The sequence below is a fragment of the Pristiophorus japonicus genome, chromosome 11 (assembly GCF_044704955.1).
Source record: "Pristiophorus japonicus isolate sPriJap1 chromosome 11, sPriJap1.hap1, whole genome shotgun sequence".
In the NCBI taxonomy this organism is placed as follows: domain Eukaryota; kingdom Metazoa; phylum Chordata; class Chondrichthyes; family Pristiophoridae; genus Pristiophorus; species Pristiophorus japonicus.
Genome location: NC_091987.1, coordinates 73417046 through 73441375, shown reverse-complemented (window position 1 = coordinate 73441375; position 24330 = coordinate 73417046). Strand labels below are relative to the sequence as shown.

General features: G+C 44.9%; 1 protein-coding gene across 3 annotated transcripts in view; it reads right to left on the bottom strand.

The window, feature by feature from the left end:
• casr (calcium-sensing receptor) overlaps nt 1-24330 on the bottom strand; it is a 91509-nt gene that overhangs the window by 45404 nt on the left and 21775 nt on the right. Inside the window, exons 1-2 of one of the 3 annotated variants that reach the window (XM_070893539.1) lie at nt 10192-10246; nt 9968-10105 (exon numbers count right to left, since the gene is read on the bottom strand). The exons of 1 other annotated variant lie outside the window; for it this stretch is intronic. Coding sequence is in view for 1 of the 2 variants with exons in the window: in XM_070893536.1 (XP_070749637.1) it covers nt 9968-10161 (194 nt within the window). In the remaining variant the exon portion in view is untranslated. Of the gene's footprint in view, nt 1-9967; nt 10406-24330 lie in introns of those variants that run through there. One more of the 3 variants, XM_070893536.1, reaches the window with a different exon arrangement.

Below are 24330 nucleotides of genomic sequence, written 5' to 3'. Positions count from 1 at the left end.
GCAGGGATGCTTTATGGTGTTGGTGTGAGGTGGTGCCAACCTGGTGAATCATGTGGCACAGCATCAAGTGAAGTAAATGTAGCCATGGTGAGGCCATTCCTGGCCTCCCAGGCAGCAATATGATCAGGTGCTGATCCTCTGTCCCCGGTGCAGCATCAGCTGATTGCGGAGAAGGTTGGTGTTGGTGGTGGTGATGTTGGTTTGTTTAGTGATTTGATGGTCATGGTTGGATTCTGAGGACCATGGTGAGATTTTTTTCAAGGGCACTGATTCTGGTGGAATAGATGGTTGAAATGACAGAAGCGATCTGTCAATGGTGAGAGAGGTTGCTCCAAGGAGATGACAGCAGATAGAAAGTTTACTGCAAACACTTCCAACTGCAAACAGCTCAAAAATTTCTTCCAAATCCTGAAGGCTTCAGCTTCTGACATTGGAAAGTGAACAGCTGTGAAATGGTAGCTTTTATACCTCTTCTGCAGCTGTCAACCAGCCAAAGCAATGGAGAGTCACTGAGAACCTGATACACTTACCTGGCGTGAAACCTGAGAATGGTAAACTTGTTGAAAACTAAGTGCCTGGGTAAAATCCTTTTAAATACCTTTAAATTATCTCTTAAGCATCTTAATTGACAGGCGCACCACTTGATGTTGGGTCTGCGATCCACACACAGACCCGACAGTTGGAAAGTGACACGGAGGCAGGTTCAGAGCGGACATCCGACCCACTGTCAATCAAGCCCATTTTGACTCTCCAAACCCACACTCGCAGGACTGGGAAGATTCTGGCCTAAGATTCAACAAGTTCTTAAATGCAGTTTATTGATTCTTTTTTACACTGTAATAAATTACAGTACAGGTATTTTATTGTTGTCTTAGTAAAATCATACAATGCTAACAAATATGGCAACACTGAGAAGTTACATCTTAGTAAACCACAACAATGTTCAATGAGCTCTCTCATAATGAGACTTTACTAAAACATCATGAGATAGGGTAAATGATTTGTTGTCCCCCAAAAGAGAATTATTTGGGTTATCTGCAGCTTTATGGATCGTGCTGTGTGCAAATTTGCTGCCACATTACAACAAGGACTATACTTCAACAAAAATAACTTGTATTTATATAGCGCCTTTAACGTATTGAAACATTCCAAGGTGCTTCACAGGAGTATTATGAGACAAAAAATTTGACACGAGCCTCATAAGAAGAAATTAGGGCAGGTGACCAAAAGCTTGCTCAAAGAGGTAGGTTTTAAGGAGCGTCTTGAAGGAGGAAAGAGAGGTAGAAAGGTGGAGAGGCTTAGGCAGGGAGTTCCAGAGCCTAGGGCCTAGGTAACAGAAGGCACGGCCACCAATGGTTGGACAGTAATAATCAGGGATGCTCAAGAGGGCATAATGAGAGGGGCGCAGACATCTCGGGGGAAGGGGGAGGGTTTGTGGGGCTGGAGGAGATAACAGAGATAGGGAGGGGCAAGGCCATGGAGGGATTTGAAAGCAAGGATGAGAATTTTGAAATCGAGGCATTGCTTAACCGAGAGCCAATGTAGGTCAGCGGGCACAGGGGTGATGGGTGAGCGGGACTTGGTGCGAGTTAGGACACGGGCTGCCAAGTTTTGGATCACCTCTAGTTTATATAGTGTAGAATCATAGAAATTTACAGCACGGAAAGAGGCCACTTCTGCCCATTTTGTCTTTGCCGGCCGACCAAGAGCTATCCAGCCTAATCCCACTTTGGGAGGCCAGCCAGAAGTGTGTTGGAATAGTTAAGTTTAGAGGTAACAAAGGCATGGATGAGGGCTTCAGCAGCAGATAAGCTGAGGCAAAGGCGGAGATGGACAATGTTACAGAGATGGAAATAGGCGGTCTTAGTTATGTTGTGGATATGTGGTCGAAAGCTCATTTCAGGGTCAAATATGACACCAAGGTTGCAAACAGTCTGGTTCAGCCTCAGGCAGAAGTTGGAGAGAAGGATGGAGTCAATGGCTCGGGAATGGAGTTTGTGGCGGGGACCGAAAACAATGGTTTTCCCAATATTCAATTGGAGAACATGCCTGCTCATCCAGAACTTAATTGGATACTTAATTGGCTGTGAAGCACTTTAAGACATCTTGGGAACATAAAAGGCACTATATTATGGGAAGTCCTTTCTTTAATCACAGTAGAGCACAGTGTAACACAATGAGGTCAATAAATTACCGTCTTTCAAGACTGCTCAGTAACACACAAAGCAATTCAAAGTTCAGTAAATCATAAACTACCATCAAGAGAATTCAGTAATGCACATTCTGACTCATTGGGAGCCCATTATATCACAATGTTACACTGTAGTAAGTCCATCCGATGTCAATAAATCACACTGTAACTAAATCCAAACTCAGTAAATGTCAGGGTACTCAAGGTGAATTCAGCAAAACACAGTGCAGCTCACTGAGAACTCAGTACATTGTAATGTAGCACAATGGCAGCTCATTATTTCACGGTGTAACTCAAGGAGAACATAGTAACCCACACTTTAACTCAATAATCACAGTGTAATTCAATGAAAATTCTACCAAACATAGCATAACTCAATAAGAACACAGCATACCATAGTATACCTTAAGAAGAATTCAGTAACTCAGTGTTTGACACAACGAGAACTCAGTAAACCATAGTGGGATTCAATGAGTGCTCATTAACTGACAGCTTAACTTAATGAGAATTCAATAACTCATTGGCGCGGAACTTGGGTTCAGGATGACAGCAAACTGGCAGTGTTTGCCATCATTTTGCCTTTGAAACTGACCACAACTTTAGGATTTAGTGAATGCGCAGCCTAACGCAAAAAACCCGAAGTTGCGGTCTGTGATTCACTGCTCCTTTAGAGGCTGCGATTTGAACCCCACCCCTAGAGCCGGCAATCAGTGTAATATGTCAAAACATGGAAACTGATGAAAACTTCAGCTGTTCCGCAGTAAGTACACTGTTGAATACCCCATTAAAAGGTAGGCCCTTTTGGATTAGGTGTAACTGTGATTTTAACAGCGCATTGACTGCTAAACAAAGGTTATGGTCCTGAAAAACTAATTTTGATTTTGTGCAGTGTCAAATTTTGCCGCTTTAATACAAATTAAAATTTAAGAAACTTAAAAAAAAAATCAATTTTTTAAAAAGAGTTTGTTCATCTTTATATCAGGTTTGCCTTTTCGTCATGTGAGAGCCTCAATCTTTGCTTTTCTCTCTCTAACTTTAAAAAGAAGTTAAGCCTAGAAATTCGTGGCCGCCACAAAAGCTGCCGGTGTCACCGGAGCTGGGGGTTAATGGCCGCCGAAAATGGTGGCGTTGGCAGGACTGAAAGATTGGTGCTGGGGACTAATGATCATTAGCCCAGGGCTAAACTCACCGAGTAATGCCCTCCTGGTAGCTTAGGCCCCAATGTGGCGGGCCCAAGCGGCGTTGCTGCTTCAACAACCTCTGAAAGTGAGGCTGTGATTTCACAACGCATTGTGGGATCTTAAAAGGGCAATGCATTGTAGTTTTCTTAAAAGGGCAATCAATGCCTTCTGAAATGATAAAAATAAAAATGATGTTAAAAATATGCAGTTTTCAGCCCTTACTGCTCAACTGCCTTTTGAAAAAAAAAATTAAAAAGAATTCTCAAATGGGAGTCTTTAGCTTTTAAAGCTCAATTCGCTGGCCTACCTAAAAAAAATGGGAAAAGTGCTTCAGCACTAACTCAAATGGCTCAGCAAGCCAGAAAAGGGGCACCCAGGGTCCCGGAAGCAGCACTCCAGCTTTGTGCAGGGGGTCAACACTGCAAGAGAGGTCATGTACCCACAGGGGCCAGGAAAGATGTGGGACCAGATCACTGAGGCCGTCACTGCCAGCAATGTTGCCCCATAACCTGGCTCCGGTGGCCAAAGAATCTTCATGACCTCAGACCAGTGGTCAAGGTCAGTGAATGCATCTTCAAAAGCCTACCAACTGCATCGCTAGTCTCACTCACTAGCCTCAATGCATGACTTCCCCCTCCCAATCACTCACCTACCAACAGTCAGTACCAAACCCATTCCTAGCTTCACCTCACCCACTTGGAGGAGATGGTGCAGGCCATTCTTGGCAGGAACATGGTAAAGCCCTTGCCCAGTGGGGAGTGGGGGCTGAAAGGATACAAGATGCTGATATCCTCATACGTTAACCTCCTTCTCACATGCACCTCTTGATTCCTGCCCTCCTCTCACCACAACGCCATCTTTGTGCTTTCCTCATTTCACACAGCCAAGAAATGCAGCCTGCCCAAACATTGGTTGACCAAGAAGAGGGAGAGGAGAGTGAAGAAGAAAAAGAAGAAGAAATAACAACAACACCTTCACTTGATTTGACACTCCCAGCCACCAGCTCTTCAAGGTCAACCAGCAAGGCCATTTGCAATGCCCCCCACTGAAAGTCAGCAGCCTTCCACCAGCCATGCTGCAGTCACTGGGATAGCACTGCATGACATCATTTGGGTAGGCAAAGGCACATACAAGATACTCACTAAGGGAATGCATAAGGGTGATGAGTTGATTTCTTGATGTCACATTGGATGGATAGATGTATAAAGTTGGATTAGAAAGTTTGCTTTGTGGCGGCTTTTATTTCAGCATTGTGGCCAAGATTGTGTGATGGTCAGTAATAGAGGTACAAATGTTGAAATGGAGAATTGGGACTGTGGTCATTGGTACCACAGGTGGATGATTCGATCCTGGCTATCCCGACCAAAATGGGACCGTCCGGGTTCTATCCTTCCTTCCATCCTTTCCCATATTACAATAGTAACTACATTCCAAAAGTACTTCATTGGCTGTGAAGCACGTTGAGACGTACAGTGGTTGTGAAAGGCGCTATATAAATGCAAGTCTTTTTTTTTCTTCTTTCTTTCTTTCTTTCTGCTTCCTCCTCTTATACTCTATCGTCTTCTGCTTCCTCCTCTTGTGTGTCTTCCTCTTCCCTCTCTGAGCGGATACTGTAAATCTGACATAAAACCATAAAATGCTAGAAATACTCAGCAGGTCAGGCAGCATCTTGACCTGAAACATGAACTCTGTTTCTTTCTCCACAGATGTTGCCTGACCTGCTGAGCAGTTGCAGCATTTTCTGTCTTCTCAGATGCCTTCCTTTACCATCCAAGGCTTACAAGCATCCAGTAGCACTCCCTGTACTCCTTGCACACTTAAAAAAACTTTTAACATGTATTGCAGCAGGCCTCTACTTCAATAACATTTTTAAAAATCCAGTGCAAAAGCTTAAATGCAAACTTACCAGAAAGATGTGTGTGTCTCTTTAAGAGGTGCTGACAACACCTCTGTCAGTCTGCTGCTCGCTAGGTTTTTATGGTAAGCTTAGGACCAGCGCTGAACTCAGCACTAAGGTTGATGAGGTGACTTTAAGTCAGCATTGCACGCTGACTGACGTCACCCTCTTTTAATTTACATTTTCAAGGCCAGCGTGAAGGCTTCACCAAAATGTCGGCTACCATTTTTAGACCGGATTGCGCCACAAACTTGTGGCGGTAAGTGGGCCAATTTCTAGGCCTTTGGATTTTAGGAGCTTAACCATTTCCTAGTTTGCTGTCTGTGGGAATTCTGCATTTTGATTGGCTGCTTAGACAGCTTGTTGACATTACAGCAGCTCGCGTTAGGGATTCCCCATGAACTTGCATTGATTTCAATTACACATTGGAAAAGCCAAACTTCTCACCATGGAGATCGCGAGATCGAAGCTTACTCCGGGGCCAGCAGTGAACGCCTTTGCTTCGCTGCTTACCATAAATTACGGGCCAATGCAAACTCAGTAAATCATAGTGCAACACGATAAGGACCCAGTAAATCACATTGTAGTTCAATGAGAACTCAATTCATCAAAATGTTGCTCATTACAAGCACAATGAAAACACAATAATGTATAGTGCAACACATTGAAATGTTATCTAGCTCAACATGAGCTAATTGATTCATAGTAATTGAATGCACATTCAATTTACATGTTGAAGAACCGTGAAGTATGATTTTCACACCACAAATATAACGATTGACAAAATCATAAATATGATATGATCAGTTCCATAAGTGGAATATAAATGAAACATTCCGGTAGGGAAAGAAGGAACTTGCATGTCCTAAAGCACGCCACAGCCAATTATAAACTTTTGAGGTGTAGACAAATTTATGTAGACAAATACGACAGCCAATTTGCACACAGCAAGATCCCACAAACAGCAATGAAATAAACGATGTTAACCTGTCTTGGTAGTGTTTGTTGAGGGATATGGTGGCTAGAGCACCCGAAAAACGGCACCTTGAGTACTACACTGAAACATCAGCCTAGATTATGTGCTTAAGTCCTGGAATGGGGCTTGAGCCCACAAGCTTCTGATTCAGGAATGCTACTACTGAGCCACAGTTAATCATAATAAAAACACAAAATGCTGGAAATCTCAGCAGGTCAGGCAGCATCTGTGGAGAGAAACAGAGTTCACGTTTCGGGTCTGTGACCCTTCATCAGAACTGGAAAAGTGCTTCTTTTGATGAAGGTCACAGCCTCGAAATGTTAACTCTGTTTCTCTCCACAGATACTGCCTGACCTACTGGGATTTCCAGAATGTTCTGTTTTTATTTCAGATTCCAGCATCTGCAGTATTTTGCTTTTGGAACAGTAATCATAATGTGTCAGGTGTGGCTCAGTGGGTAGCACTATCGCCTCTGAGTCAGAAGGTTGTGGGTTCAAGTTCCACTCCAGGGATACCACAAAAAAAATCTCGGCTGACACTCCAGTGCAGTGCTGAGGGAGTGCTGCACTGTCAGAGATGCCGTCTTTCAGATGATATGTTAAACCGAGGCCCCATCTGCTCTCTCAAGTGGATGAAAAAGATCCCATGGCACTATTTCGAAGAAGAGCATGGGAGTTATCCCCGGTGTCCTGGCCAATATTTATCCCACAATCAATATTATCTGGTCATTCTCACACTGCTGTTTGTGAGAGCTTGCTTGTGTGAAAATTGGCTGCCACGTTTCCTACATTACAACAGTGACTACACTCCAAAAGTACTTCATTGGCTGTAAAGCGCTTTGGGAATAAAGGTTATGGAGAGGGGCAAGGAAGTGGAGCTGAGTCCATGATTAGATCAGCCATAATCTTATTAAATGGCATAGCAGGCTCGACAGGTCAAATGGCCTACTCCTGCTCCTATTTCTTATGTTCTTATGAGACATCTAATAGTCGTGAAAGGCGCTATATAATTCCAAGTCTTTCTTTCTTTATCTTATTTTACACTTCTGTAAATCACAGCATATTTCATTGAGATCTTAAATCTAGTAAGACTGAGTCAGATCTCAGTTCCAGCTCAATAAATATTAACGAGGCTCACTAATTGTCTTCTTTATTTCAATAACATACAAAGGTCTTTAAACTCCAGCCTGGGACATAGGTACTTTTGTAAAGCCCAAACTGTACCTAGACTAAGGTAATCAAGCCTAGAAGGCACCTCAGATGGGCTGGCTGCATGCCACTCCTCCTTACAAGATCAAGTGCTGAAGTGCCCTTAACAGCCATTGGCAGCATGTCCCGACCATGCAAATGGTCCTGCCCCCACAATTTGGGACGGCCACCCAAATGGGTGACAGATGTTCCATTCTGCTACTCTTCCTTTGGCAAGATGTCGTCCGTCCCCTGCTGAAGTCTGGTTCAGTTCTAGTTGGAGAAGTTTGAATAATGCCTCAATAATTTAGATATGTATCAGCGACCCACAGTGAAAACTGTTATGTCAGTAATGCTAACAACAACAACTTGTATTTTATTTGGCACCTTTAATGTAGTGAAACATCCCCAAGTCACTTCACAGCAGTATTATGAGACAAAGCAATTTGATACTGAGCTGCATAAGTAGAAATTAGCACAGGTGACCAAAAGCTTGGTCAAAGAGGTAGGTTTTAAGGAGCGTCTTGAAGGAGGAAAGAGAGGTAGAGAGAATGAGCGGTTTAGGCAGGAAGATGAGGGGGTTGACTTATGAGGAAAGGTTGAGTAGGTAAAGCCTCTACTCATTGGAATTCAGAAGATTGAGAGGTGATCTTATTGAAATGTATAAGATTATTAGAGGGCTTGGCAAGGTGGATGCAGAGAGGATGTTTCCACTGATGGGGGGAGACTAGAACTAGAGGGCATGATCTTAGAATAAGGGGCCGCCCATTTAAAACTGAGATGAGGAAGAATTTCTTCTCTCAGAGGGTTGTGGATCTGTGGAATTCGCTGCCTCAGAGAGCTGTGGAAGCTGGCACATTAAATAAATTTAAGACAGCGATAGACAGTTTCTTAACCGATAAGGAATAAGGGGTTATAGGGAGTAGGCAGGGAAGTAGACCTGAGTCCATGATCGGATCAGCCATGATCATATTAAATGATGGAGCGGGCTCGAGGGGCCGTATGGCGTACTCCTGCTCCTATTTCTTATGTTCTTATGTTCTTATGAGTTACAGAGCTTGGGGCCTCGGCAACAGAAGGCACAGCCACCTATGGTTGAGCTATTATAATCAGGGATCCTTAAGAGGGCAGAATTAGAGGAGCACAGACATCTTGGGGGCTGGAGGAGATTACAGAGATAGGGAGGGGTGAGGCCATGGAGGAATTTGAAAAGAAGGATGAGAATTTTGAATTCGAGGCATTGCTTAACCGGAAGCCGATGTATGTCAGTGAGCACAGGGATGATGGGTGAGCTGGACTTGGTACGAGTTAGGACACGGGCAGCCGAGTTTTGGTAAGATATCAATTCATACTTCAGTAAATCCTTGCAAGGTTCAATCAAAGTAGATCATTGTCTACTCAGTAAACTCTAAGCTATAATATGTGTTAGTAAATCACATTGAAGTTCAATAATATAGGCATTTCGGTGCCATTGAAAGTTGATTGATGTCTCAATAAATAAGTGAGACTAAGTGGGATTTAAGATAGATATTTGCAAAGAAGAGTGCAACTTAGCTAAGTCTCAGTAAATCCCAACATAAATGAGAAATCTCACTTACTTCCCACTGAGTCTTGCAGTAATGAATTAAGATCCTGATGAGGTTTCAGTTCATCATTGTATGCTTTAGTCAGATTAATGTTCTATCTTAGAAATTACTGTGGGGACCAGTGAGATTTCAGTAAAATCGCAATGTAAGTATATAATGGTGATAGCTTATAGCTAAGAACATTACACTGAATGTCAAGTCATATCTCAGATATATCTTAGTAAATTACTGTAGGGCTAAGCGAGATTGAAACACTGTCTTCATACAGCACAATAGGCCTCAGTGAGATCTCAGTTAAACCTCATTAAGTCACTACATAACTGAATGAGATCTCAGTTACCCTTCAATTACTGTCTCACAGTGAGTGAGACAGGACAAGACACTGATTCAGTTATATCTCAGCAAATGATAATGTGACAATATTTATATATAGCAATACCTCAGTAAATCACAGTAAGATTCAGTGAAACTCAATTACATATTATTAAGCCACTGTGTAATCACAAGTCTTATTCAATAACCTAGTATGACTCAATAAAATCACAGTAATAGTTCCATATTTGTAAATCATAGTGTGATTCAATGGTATATATTCAGTGAAAACTCAGTTATACTAGTATCTCTAGAAATCATGGTCTTACTCAATAATACAATTCAGATTTTCACTTTGGCTCACCTGAGCAAAATTAATAAAGGTCATTTCAGAATTGCAGCTTTGGAAGCTGAGTGGCTTAAACTGACAGGGAAAAAAATTGACATTTTTCATGTTTTTCCCTTATTCCAATTGAACAGAATGTAGTTGATGATTATTGTAAGAAAATCTATTACCTTATCAGGCCATTTTTCAAAAGCAATAGGATGAATGGAAGTCTGAAGATGGACATAGATACTTAACAAAATGCATGTAACACAATTTTGTTTGAAAAGTTTGTTGTACTTAAGTTCCTACCTAATACATTTAGTTGCCTCTGGTCTAGATTTTAAGTCTTGATCCTTTGCAACTACTCCAAAATGTATTGGGAAAAGACCTCCCAGTATAATGTCTCCCTTTTTCTGTGCCCTTTGGTTTGGACCGTATCCCGAGACACTGTAAGATTGAAGAAGAGTAAATCCCAAGAATAAGAGATAATAATAATGCCCCATTGTACAATCCTCTTTTCCCGATGTCTTCACCAAATTAGATTGCTCCACGCCCACAAATATTCGCTTAGAGAAGAATCGCTGAGGCTTTTTGCTTATCTTTGTAATGATGAGGGATGACTCTGTTGTAGAATTTTTGAAAGATGAAAACTGATTTCCCCTTGAAGTCTTCCATCTTGTAAAAAGGTGATCACAGCCCTATAGCTGGTGAACAAGCTGTTCAACTTTGTCCCATTTTGACAGATTCCTTTGGGAAAGAAAAGACATAAGTTGTGTAACCATAAGCTTGTACTTTGGAATTGCAAACATAAATTTTCTTTTGCTTTCTGCCCTTCCTCATTTCTTCCCATGAAGCCCATTCACTTTCACTCGGCCTCTATTTATGGAACAGGTATGGTGGAGAAGACAAGGGCAAGAAAGCTGCCACACCTATGATTTTTTTCTTTGCACTTACCGCACGGATCCTTGATGCGGTCGGAAGAGTCATTTTCAGAACTTTGACATTTTTTCAGAGTCCCAGAGGAAATGTGTCATAATGGGGGCGAGCCATAGACTCAAAGTCAGGCTGAGGGGCTGAATATAGGTCGGACTGGGACTCCGCCACTGTCATAGTGAGTGTGCATCACCACACTCTCTCCCCTCCATTAAAGGGGAGAGATTCAGCCATTTTTTATCTTTGGTCACTGGGCCACCAGAGAGGGTTTCAGCCGGGCCAGTGGCCTGGCACTCAAGAGGGGGCAGTGGGCCGCTGCGCTGCTGGGCCTCATAGTGTGGAGAAGGTGCACCGACGGATCGAGCTGAATTTAAGTTTTTATTGTAATTGAAAGTGGTGGAGCACTAACTGATGATTCAGCATCAGGTGGTATGGGGTCCAGGCCGAAAAATCCCTGACCTGAATTTGGGTCAGGTCATCTAGTTAACCCCAAAGCGGCGGCCATTCAATTTTGACGAATGGCCGTCGCAAACGGGCGTTAGCGGGTCTCTCTGAGACCCTGAATTTCGACCCCTGTGAATTTCTTCATGACTTCTGCTAATGTCACTCAAAGATTGGCTGAATGGAGACAGGTGAAACAGACTTGTAGCAGAAAACATGGCTGTGACAAGTGAGCACATATCTTAGTTAAAGAGATTCTCCAGGAGACCCTCAGAGAAAGTAAAACAATTGAGACTTTCAGCAAAGTCTCTGTTAGTTTCTTGTTAAAAATCTGAAAGTTTTTACTTGCCTATCTTTGAAAACACGGTTTAATTTTTTTCTCAGCCTCAGCGTCGCCTGACCTGCATCGGGGCACCTGAGTGGTACCCACAGCTGGCCTGAGTGGTACCCAGCTGGCCTGAGTGGTACCCAGCTGGCCTGAGTGGTACTCACAACTGGCCTGAGTGGTACCCACAGCTGGCCTGAGTGGTACCCAGCTGGCCTGAGTGGTACCTACAGCTGGCCTGAGTGGTACCCAGCTGGCCTGAGTGGTACCCACATCTGGCCTGAGTGGTACCCAGCTGGCCTGAGTGGTACCCACAGCTGGCCTGAGTGGTACCCAGCTGGCCTGAGTGGTACTCACAGCTGGCCTGAGTGGTACCCAGCTGGCCTGAGTGGTACTCACAACTGGCCTGAGTGTTACCCACAGCTGGCCTGAGTGGTACCCAGCTGGCCTGAGTGGTACTCACAGCTGGCCTGACTGGTACCCACAGCTGGCCTGAGTGGTACCCACAGCTGGCCTGAGTGGTACCCAGCTGGCCTGAGTGGTACCTAGCTGGTCTGAGTGGTACCCAGCTGGCTTGAATTCTGATGAGAAGGTCTGAGGACGATATTAGTTTGATCCTCGCTGCGTGCAGCTGGAATCTCAGCCAGTTTGGGGCACTAACAAATTTAGGCACCAATGTTTTTGGAAACCTTTACTAATTCGAAAGGCAGAATTTATGGAAACGTGTTAAAACAGAAGAACCTGACATGAGAGAGCAATTTAATTGTATATGTTGAAACATAGAAACATAGAAACATAGAAAATAGGTGCAGGAGTAGGCCATTTGGCCCTTCTAGCCTGCACCGCCATTCAATGAGTTCATGGCTGAACATTCAACTTCAGTACCCCATTCCTGCTTTCTCACCATACCCCTTGATCCCCCTAGTAGTAAGGACCTCATCTAACTCCTTTTTGAATATATTTAGTGAATTGGCCTCAACAACTTTCTGTGGTAGAGAATTCCACAGGTTCACCACTCTCTGGGTGAAGAAGTTCCTCCGCATCTCGGTCCTAAATGGCTTACCCCTTATCCTTAGACTGTGACCTCTGGTTCTGGACTTCCCCAACATTGGGAACATTCTTCCTGCATCTAACCTGTCTAACCCCGTCAGAATTTTAAATGTTTCTATGAGGTCCCCTCTCATTCTTCTGAACTCCAGTGAATACAAGCCCAGTTGATCCAGTCTTTCTTGATAGGTCAGTCCCGCCATCCCGGGAATCAGTCTGGTGAACCTTCGCTGCACTCCCTCAATAGCAAGAATGTCCTTCCTCAGGTTAGGAGACCAAAACTGTACACAATACTCCAGGTGTGGCCTCACCAATGCCCTGTACAACTGTAGCAACACCTCCCTGCCCCTGTACTCAAATCCCCTTGCTATGAAGGCCAACATGCCATTTGCTTTCTTAACTGCCTGCTGCACCTGCATGCCAACCTTCAATGACTGATGTACCACGACACCCAGGTCTCTTTGCACCTCCCCTTTTCCTAATCTGTCACCATTCAGATAATAGTCTGTCTCTCTGTTTTTACCACCAAAGTGGATAACCTCACATTTATCCACATTATACTTCATGTTTTTTTTTTAATCGATGTTATTGTAGTTCTAGTTTACTGCCTCTTAATACTAATAGCTTATTGATTCTTGTGTGAATTCTGTAACATGGTACTCCCATAGTCAAACATGAAGGTGATCTTTCTAATGCTGCCAAGGGACATGTAAACTCTGGGGTCATGCTCCAGAGTTCTCTACCTCAATTTATAAGGAAATATATCAAACCGCCTGGGAGATGATGAGACTTGAGGAGCTTATGGCTCATTTAGCCAGGGTAATAGGATAAGTGCTTTGGAAAATGCAAAAGCAATCGCGTGACAGAAAGAGACAGAACAAATTTAGGTTCTGTGTGCCGAATTAGTATACTGTGCTGTTGAGATACTGAAAAGATGGAAACTCAGTTCTTACATATATATATAAAGTTTAAAAGCTCCCGATCAAGAGAATTCTATTGCATTAGAAAGCTCATAGTGTGATCAAACTTAGGAACAGTGACTTAAAAACATACCAATAAGGGTGAAAATATTTCATCAGGCCCATCAGTGTTCATCCTATCAGTTAGATAATGCAACTTCCCGAATACACTTCACCTCAGTGCATAAAGAGCCAAAATATTTTTTTAATGGTCTATTTCTGGAAAAGTTCTGGGAAATTTGTCCCCAACTCCCTAAGGCAATCAAGGAAATTCCAGAAGAGTATGGTTACCCATGGTCCATCACTAGACATACTTAACGAACTCCCCTCCCCTTATGTCACAATGTCCTTCGAAACATAGGCTTGCACATAACCAAAAAAGATTATTTGCAACCATCGGGCTCATTACAAGGGAACAACGTTCCCCAGAAGTGTATTCATCACCCTCTTGAAATTAAGAATATCTTCCACTTTACTGGGTAGACTATTCCTAATATTCCATATCTTTCCTCATAGCTCAGATGTCTAATCCTGGTTATCAACTTAATTGCTCTTCTTTCTAATCCCTTGAAAGCCAGGATGTCTCCATTGTGGTATGGTTTCCAGAACAGTGTGCAGATAAAGTCTTTGTGCCAACTAGTTATTACTTCCTGAAGACTTGTGGTCTGTCTCTCGAACTATGCATCTCAAAATTCTGTTTGCCATTTTTACCTCCACTGCATAGTTGCTGATGTTATAATGATGTTGACCTCTAAAACCCCTCCAATCCCTCTCAGGTATTGTTTCCTGTAGACCGTTCCCATTTATTTTGTACTCCCACTGTTTGTTTCCCTCCCCAATTTTATTTCATAGACTAAAGGAATTATTTGTGAAAAAAGTCAATTGGTATGACTGCCTAGAAATATTGTAATAAACAAACAAAGACACAGAAGGGTAATTTTCACCTTCAACTCTTGGGCAGTGAACAGGGCGAGCAGATTTTCCGCCTGTTATAGAACCCATCCAATCAGGCGGGTTCTACAATGGGCAGGTAATCTGCTCCAACAGCTCACTGCCCAAGCAGTGAAAGTGAAAATTACCCCAGAGAATTAAAGGTACTGGATTCATTGACCAGTTTTATTGGCTCTCCAGCCGACCAGGACCAAAAAAAGGCTAAGTTTTAAATTACTTTTGTGGGACCAGAAGGAGCAGGAGTGCTTCCCTGGACCGCTACTGCCCCAGGTTTCCTTCAGGCACTTCCTCCTTCCGTCATCGCGAACCCCCCTCCCAGGACTTACTTCCTGGCCACCCGATATTGTGCAGCCTGAATCTGGCGGGCTGTATTGAGATGCCCGTTTGGAGCAGGCAGCTAACCGGTTCTAGTTAAATTAAGCCCTAGCCTGGAAATGGCTGCAGCTCTTTTGCACTCGGCCCAGGCGGCTGGTCGTAATGTTAAAATCTCCCCCAACTGGGAGGAAAGTGCACCCTGTACACTCCATCCAGCATCATCTGGCGGTTCAGCCAAAGAGGAACCCAAGGTAAATACTTTTTTATTTTTGTGGGGCCAGGGGAGCAGGCGTTCTCCTCCGACTGCCACTAAAATAACCCGGTCCCCCTCCCCGAGAACATACACCCTCCTGACCTATCTTTCTCCAAGCCTGGATGCCAGGCGGAACACCCAATACTTTGTCAACGCAGAGCCAGTGGTCTACCCCAGGTTGTTTGTTTTCCACCAATAAAACTGCCAACCGACCATCCGAAAACCACCCGGACAGAAAATCCACCCTGTGGCGTTTCAGTTAACTATTAACTTTTGATTTAAGCATTAATCAATAGAAAAATGTAAAAAAAATGAAACAATTACCTCATGTTTCCTTTGGTTAGTGAAGTAGCCAGAATATGTTCACGCAGAACAAGTTTCATGGGGAAGATTACACAGTCCTTGCATTTTACGCAAGAGAAAATAGGCCACTAAATAAAATGATGCCATTGACGGGTGTGGCGATTACACAGAGTGGATTTTAATGGAGTAACACACACTGGGTTGTAGTTATCCATGAAACAGTAAGAGTTAAAAAAAAACTCCAACCTGCAGAAATAGTAACATTCAAATGTAATTTGCAAGTCGTGGTCTTGTGGATAATTCTATCATCTGAAATCCTGAATAAAGTTGCAATCTTGTAACTCCTTCCCATGTATGTGTTGTGCTGTATGTAATCAATTCCAAGATTGAGAAAACAGAAGCATTATCATTTCTTAAAGTCAAGTGGAACTTCTCCAGGTGGTTATATTGGAACCAGTGGAGTGTGGCAATCTCAGTAACAGAGATGGTAACTATAGTACCGTCAGAGGTCAACTATGATAGGTGCAGCAGCTCCTAAATATTCATATTGAAGGTAGTAAATCAGTGTAGCTGGGAGAGCACAGAGAGCTGCACTATCGGACACAAGTGTTGTGGGCACAAACACGAAACGATGGCTGGAGGCACAATACTGTTTCCATTGCTACATCAATCTAAATCGTTTCACCTTTCTGTGAAAGGTTATGAGTTCGGGCTCTGCAATACGCATCTTAGAATAAGGGGCCTATTTGCACATTTATTTCTTTAAAAAAAAGCATCTGTGGCAGTGAACATGCTAAAATAACTAGCTGTACATTTGACAAATAAAAATGAGAATTTAGTGAACTTGAGAAACTGTGTGCTTTATTTAGGAAGGAATATAAAATCCATGATTAAACTCCTAGGATCTGCCACAACTGTGGAATACAAAATATCTGATTAATAGTAGGTGGCCCGAAACATTGTTACTGGTTTCAGCACAACGACTGAAACTATGGAGGAGTCCGCTTCCAGCCTGTGTGGCATCAGCTCGCATGGCATCAGCTCTCTGCAGTCTACCTTGGAGAGTATGGGCACCTTGAGGGATGTTGTGGCTGGGCCCTCACAAAAGGAGTCAGTTTTTTGCAGATTTAGTGGAAGATCAACAGCGAGGCTGTGAGGCCTTGAGGCTCACATTGCCTGCTACGCATTCCACGTATAGAGAGGTCCTGTGGGAAGGAGGAAGGAAGAGCGGTAGGAGTATGTTTGAGTTTGTGTGTATGTATTGGCACATAGGGAGGAGCCTGCTCTCCAGTCATCTTGGATCCCCTTTGCCACTGGACCAAGACCTTGCTCCGCCAAGCCCGTGTGGTGGCTGGTGTACAACGGCCACTCCACATTAAAAGAATTCACGCACAGGCACCTTCCACCATTTAAAATGAGTTCATCAGTCACCTGAGTACTCATTTTTAGTGTGGAAGCAAGTCATCCTCGACCCCGAGGGACTGCCTATGATGATGATGAGTGGAAGCTCAAATGGCTGCTATCGAGGCGCTGGATTTAGACTCCACATCGGAGAGACAGGTGTCCATCTTCGATAAACTGGTGGACTGAATAGATAGGGGCTTTCACAGAATCACTCCTCGTCAGCAGTCTGTTCTCCTGCAGATCAGTGGAAGTAATGAGCTCCTGCCCTATGGGAATGGCAGTGGTGCCAAGGGAGCAGTACATTTTTCCACTCTCAGGATGACTTCTCTGTTCTTTCGCTAACCCCTCAACCAATACCCATCAGGAAGTCAGCTGGGCCAGACTGCCTGGCAGCACAGAGGTGCAGCAGTCTGCAGTCGAGTCCTTGCAGGCCACAAGCATCTCCAGGGTCCCGACAGGAGAACAACAGCCTTCCATCAGCTATGCTGAGGCCACAAAGGGAGCACCTTGCAGGTGTAGGTTTAGAAAACCATTTTATAAAAAAGGCCCTGTGGGTTGACACTTGTGTTAGAAATGAATTTAAGACAATTATTGTGTTGGGAATTAAATTCATCACCGTTATCATATTTGGCACTATGGTCTGCTGCGTGATTTAATAGCAACTTCTGAGTCTGCATTGTCAGTATGTCATTGATATAGAAGTTGGCTAAAGGGTTTCAATGGCTGAGAAATTTGGTCATCATCGGGAAATGGGGTGCAATCAACGATGCATCTAGAACGTGTGTCCAAAAATGGAGGTCCCAGGCTTGCTACAAATTGGGCCTCAGGCCTTATCCACATAATGCCAGCAAGCTGTGGACTCCAATCGAACATCCCGATGCAGCTTACCAATTGGGGCCTTCCGAAAATCGGTCAGCCAGAATGTGAGGCCAGCTGCAGGTAAATGCAGGGGTGGGGCAAAATGAATGGGATGGGGTCGAGTGTAGGCCAGCAGTGGCCTGCAGTGTTGATATAGAGCCAGGAGGAGCACTACTGCTCCTTCTGGCTCCACATTAAGATAAGTGAGAAAAAGACTTAACTCTTCTTCAGTAGCTTCCAGCTTTCCCTTTAAGGACCACTGGTTAGGCCACCATACCTGGAAAAGCTGAGCAGAGCAGCACGGCCCATGCTCCGCCCAGCTTTGGCCAAATTTGGCATCAGATCCGGAAACAGTTAATAGGCCCCTGATTATCAAGGGGACAAATGTCAGTTTTAGATGGGTGCCCCAGGCACTCAGAAGTCGTCGATTGGCAAATTGGCAGCCAGCGGACTTCTGGGGGCAATCGAGCGCAGGAGATCGCCTCTGAAATTTGTCCCCTCGACGTGCATTTCATGCCCAAATAACAGAGTGCAACAGGGAACAATTGCTCTCCCAATTTTCTTTAATGCAGGATTAAGGGAGTGGTGAAGGAGTTAAGAAAGGCTGTTAATGCTGAGGGGCTGTGTGTAAGTTTTCAGAGCAAGCGAATGAACAGGTCACCAGAGTCGCTGAGCAATTAGTTTATCTTTCGCAGCTCTTGCTGCAAGGTATTGTGGTAGCCCCCACCTTCTGCTGCTTCCTCACTGATATGTACTGTCCAGGTACACTAAATGTATAAGTACGCCACAGAGGGCGCTGTGGTGGGAGACCTGAAAGTACCTGCGAGACAGAGTATAAAAGGCTACCCACCACACCTGGGAGACACTCTGGAGTTATACAATAAAGGACTAAGGTCACAGATGTTACTACAACACCAGACTGTGTGGAGTCAGTGATTTGAGTGCTACATACATCACATTGGCGACAAGGACACGGACGAACTTCACGCATCACGCTACTATGGCTACTCTGGGCTCGTTAAAGGATTTTACGGTAGGAAATGATCGGGAGGCCTTTATGGAAAGGCTCGAGTGCTACTTCACAGCAAACAACCTGACGGGGAGCACGGACGCACTGAGAGAGAAGTGTAAGGCGATATTACTTTCCAGCTGTGGATATGAGGTTTACTGTCTCATCAGGGATTTGCTGGCACCCGGGAGCGCCAGGGACAAGTCATGTGAGGAGCTGGTCGCACTCATTCGTGACCAACTTAAACCGAAGGAGAGCATCCTCACGGCCCGGTACAAATTCTACCACCACTGCAGACCTGAGGGCCAGGATGTCACCAAATATGCTACGGACCTAAGGAGACTCGTGGCGCCGTGTGATTTTGGCACACAGCTTGAAGACGCGTTGCGAGACGTTTTTGTTATGGGGATTGGCCATGAGGGTCTCCTTCACAAGCTGCTATCCACTGAATCTACAGTCACCCTGAAGCAAGCCATCACCATCAGCAGGGCATTTATGGCATCGACTTTCAGCACCAAGCAGACGATCCACACAGTCTCGAACCCAGCAGGCACTGTCCACAGGATAGCGCCCACCACGGATAAAACTGCAGAACGTGGCTCTGCCCAGGGCAGCGAGCACGGACCTTGAAGTCCTGGAACTCAGAGTCCGCCGAGGGGGGCTAATCGAGTAGCACCATGCTGGCGCTGCGGAGGAAGCCATGGGGCTCACCGGTGCAGGTTTGCGGAGTATACGTGCAATACCTGCCACACGAAAGGCCATCTTCAGCGTATGTGCAAAAGACACCTGATTCACCGTGTGGCTGAGGAGATGGCAGAGGGTCCAGAGGGTCCATTTTCCAGCGAGGAGCAGGCAGAAGACGAGGCATTGTTTGGACTGTATACGTGCACCGACGATTCGGCCCCGGTGAATATGGAAGTCAAGATTAACGGAGCCCCAGTGAGCATGGAAGTAGATACTGGATCGGGTCCGTCGTTGATGAGTCAGGAAACTTTTGAAAAACTGTGGGTTAAACCAGCTGCACGACCCAAGCTGGTCCCGGCCATGGCAAAGCTGCGTACCTACACCAAGGAACTGATACCTGTTCTTGGCAGAGCGGATGTGCAGGTATCTCACGGGGGCGAGACGCACGGTTTACCTTTGTGGATCATTGCAGGCGATGGGCCGATGCTTCTCGGCAGAAGATAGATGGGAAAGATCCATGGGAGCTGGGAAGACTTCACTCCTCCACAGACCGCTGTCCCCCGGGTCCCCAAAGAGCAGCGCTGACGAAGCTGGAGAAGAAATAAGCAGTTCATCGGCAGTCTAAATTCCACAGGCCACAGCTTCCCTGCAGCCCCAACTCTTGAATAGCAGCTTTTCACGCACGGGCCGATCGCTGAGGTGCGAGCCGGCGACGCGCTGCGGGCGATGAACGGAAGGCCCATCGATGGCCGACAAGTCCGGGGGGGGGGAGCCACGCGGAGGAAGAGTCAGGCGGTGGTCATGGCTACGGTGGAGGCCGGGACAGCGGCGGTGGTGGGGGTGGCCATGGCGGCTGCAGGAGCAGCGGCAAGTACTGGAGCTGGAGTGGAGGCCACAGGGGAGGCGGCAACAGCAGCAGGAGCGGAGGCCACAGGAGAGGTGGCACCAGCGGCAGGAGCGGAGGCTGCAGTGGCGGCGGAGGCCACGGAGGCTGCAGGTACGACTCGGGAGAACGCGATCACTCGGGTAGATGCAGGAGTCAGAGCAGATGCAGGAGCCAGAGCAGAGGATACGGCAGCAATCGTGGAGGCCGTTCTCACAGGGGCTATAACGGATCGAATTCAAAGAGCCAGATTCAAGATCATGTTTTGGCTGTTTTCTTTCCTTCTTTCTTCGTTATTTCTTCTTTTCCAGAGAGTAAAACGGCAGGCTAGCGAGCTCAAGATGGCGGCAGCAGAGCTCTGCAAAGAACAAAGGCAAGCAGTACAACTAAAATGGCGGCGCCCAAGGGAAGCCTCGTGGGAACCACAAGCATCTTAAAAGGGAAATGCACCCGGGAACCTTAAAAGGGCCTTACACTGTTGGCGGTCTCCACAAAAAGACTTTTGTAAGGCAAGAGCGAGTCTAAATGTGTAATGTGATCGTATGATGTAGTGATTTAGGATAAGAAGTGATATTTTGATGCTGATGGTTACTGTGTTTAAAATGATGTATGATGTATGAAAAGAGTTAATACCACGAGGCACAAGTAAAAGGGGCCAGTGCGATTTTTGATTTTACATGATTCATGCAAGGGTTCAGTGGCTGCAGATGAGCCGCTTTGACGACCACTGAGAACAGAGGCAATGCACTAGTTGCGATACCCTGTCTCAGCGCAGCCCATACCTCGGGCAAAAAGGGGCAGTACACTGCCACCGTACCTCACCCAGTGGAGCTGGAATTAAATAACTGTTCAGTGCACCTGCAACCTTTTGACATAACATCTGCACCACATATCATTGTACCATACAAATGTACTGTCCATATATACCTATAGTCTGTTGGAGGTTATACCCGTGTACTTCATCACCCACGTAAGGACTGCAAATACCACATGCTTGCACTGGATCACAAGCATTATCTCTACATGGGGGGGAAGTGGATGGTCATGGACTCACACTCACAAACCAACCAGGACGAACAAGGCCGAGGTTTCCGGCAATGGCTTTTGGAACTGGGGTGGGGGAGTGAGATGATATGTATTGTCCAGGTACACTAAATGTATAAGACATATGTATGAGGGCACTGTGGTGGGAGAACTGAAAGTACCTGCGAGACAGAGTATAAAAGGCTACCCACCACACCTGGGAGACACTCTGGAGTTATACAATAAAGGACTAAGGTCACAGCTGTTACTACAACACTAGACCGTGTGGAGTCAGTGATTTGAGTGCTACATACATCACACTCACCTTCACCCTGGTCTTCCTCATCTGATGTGCATTGCTGTTGCCTCCTCCAAATGCAGACCTCTTTGCACAGTGAGGTTGTGCAAGATACAGCACACTATTATAATGCGAGAGGCTGTGTGAGAGGCATATTGTAGGATCTCACCAGACCTGCTCCGACACCTGAGCCTCTATTTGAGCAGCCCTGTGGTGTGCAGTGGGAGCTGTAAGTAAAGTCCGCTACAGCAATTCTAACTGCCCTCGTGCTCCATTCCCGCCAGGCAGGCAGGGTTAAAATCGCCCCTAATGATTAAGAATCTTCTGAGTGTTGGAAAACCTATGACGGATATTGAGGCATGTGTGAGAGGAGATTTTTCTATACTTTTCTTTCCAGAATACCTACATTTATACTGAAAGTGCTCCCCTTGCATGTACCTTCTCCTATAAAGGTTGAATGAAAATACAGGTACTGTGAAATATTTAGAAGAGAAATTAATCGTTCTAAATTCAGTGCGAAGTGGTAAATTTTGTCGGGAAGTGGTTAATATTTTGAGAATACTTTTGTCTCCATAATATGTCTGTTTGCACGAGCAACTAAACTATCAATGACAAACTTTCATATGAAAGGAATGTGTTATGTGTTGTTGCCTCACATTGGAAAAGTCACCTTTGGAATTGAGGAGGCATAGTTATATGGGATTCACTCCCGCTGGAGTAAGCAGAGCATCACTGACTTCTGGAAAATGTATTTAATTTAAAGATACCAGAAATGGTCATGTTGGGTGCGATGAACTTTGGTGGAAGAATATCATACCCATGTGACGAAGCTGGTTTAGTCTGGTGTCATCTCAAAGTACATACTTCTTGCTAGGGCGTAGAACTGGCATTATGGACTGGATTGCCTGTTACAGAAACGGGTATGTTTATTTGTAACGTCTAAAGCTCCGTTGGGTCACCTTGATCACAAGACCCTGATTGCTGATTGGTCCCCTCAGAGGATAGGAGACACCCAGCAGTTTCTCTGGAATGTGTAATTAGAATCGCCCTGCCTACGGAATCAATGACTTTGCAAAGTGTAATTCACGCCATTCTGACTGAACATAAGACATAAGAATTAGGAACAGGAGTAGGCCATCTAGCCCCTCGAGCCTGCTCCGCCATTCAACAAGATCATGGCTGATCTGGCCGTGGACTCAGCTCCACTTACCCGCCCACTCCCCGTAACCTTTAATTCCCTTATTGGTTAAAAATCTATCTATCTGTGATTCGAACACATTCAATGAGCTAGCCTCAACTGCTTCCTTGGGCAGAGAACTCCACAGATTCACAACCCTCTGGGAGAAGAAATTCCTTCTCAACTCGGTTTTAAATTGGCTCCCCCGTATTTTGAGGATGTGCCCCCTAGTTCTAGTCTCCCCGACCAGTGGAAACAATCTCTCTGCCTCTATCTTGTCTATCCTTTTCATTATTTTAAATGTTTCTATAAGATCACCCCTCATCCTTCTGAACTCCGAGTAAAGACCCAGTCTACTCAATCTATCATCATAAGGTAACCCCCTCATTTCCGGAATCAGCCTAGTGAATCGTCTCTGTACCCCCTCCAAAGCCAGTATATCCTTCCTTAAGTAAGGTGACCAAAACTGCATGCAGTACTCCAGATGCGGCCTCACCAATACCTTATACAGTTACAGCAGGACCTCCCTGCTTTTGTACTCTATCCCTCTCGCAATGAAGGCCAACTTCCATTCGCCTTCCTGATTACCTGCTGCACCTGTAAACTAACTTTTTGGGATTCATGCACAAGGACCCCCAGGTCCCTCTGCACCACAGCATGTTGTAATTTCTCCCCATTCAAATAATATTCCCTTTTACTGTTTTTTTTTCCAAGGTGGATGACCTCACACTTTACGACATTGTATTCCATCTGCTAAACCTTAGCCCATTCGCTTAACCTATCTAAATCTCTTTGCAGCCTCTCTGTGCCCTCTACACAACCCGCTTTCCCACTAATCTTAGTGTCATCTGCAAATTTTGTTGCACTACACTCTGTCCCCTCTTCCAGGTCATCTATGTATATTGTAAACAGTTGTGGTCCCAGCACCGATCCCTGAGGCACACCACTAATCACCGATTTCCATCCCGAAAAAGACTCATTTATCCTGACTCTCTGCTTTCTGTTAGCCAGCCAATTCTCTATCCATGCTAATACATTTCCTCTGACTCCACGTACCTTTATCTTCTGCAGTAACCTTTTGTGTGGCACCTTATCGAATGCCTTTTGGAAATCTAAATACACCACATCCATCGGTACACCTCTATCCACCATGCTCGTTATATCCTCAAAGATTTCCAGTAAATTAGTTAAACATGATTTCCCCTTCATGAATCCATGTTGCATCTGCTTGATTGCACTATTCCTATCTAGATGTCCCGCTATTTCTTCCTTAATGATAGCTTCAAACATTTTCCCCACTACAGATGTTAAACTAACCGGCCTATAGTTACCTGCCTTTTGTCTGCCCCCTTTTTTAAACAGATGCATTAAATTAGCTGCTTTCCAATCCCATGGTACCTCCCCAGAGTCCAGAGAATTTTGGTAGATTATAACGAATGCATCTGCTATAACTTCCGCCATCTCTTTTAATACCCTGGGATGCATTTCATCAGGACCAGGGGACTTGTCTACCTTGAGACCCATTACCCTGTCCAGCACTACCCCTCTAGTGATAGTGATTGTCTCAAAGTCCTCCCTTCCCACATTCCTGTGACCAGCAATTTTTGGCATGGTTTTTGTGTCTTCCACTGTGAAGACCGAAGCAAAATAATTATTTAAGGTCTCAGCCATTTCCACATTTCTCATTATTAAATCCCCCTTCTCATCTTCTAAGGGACCAACATTTACTTTAGTCACTCTTTTCCGTTTTATATATCTGAAAAGCTTTTACTATCTGTTTTTATGTTTTGCGCAAGTTTACTTTCGTAA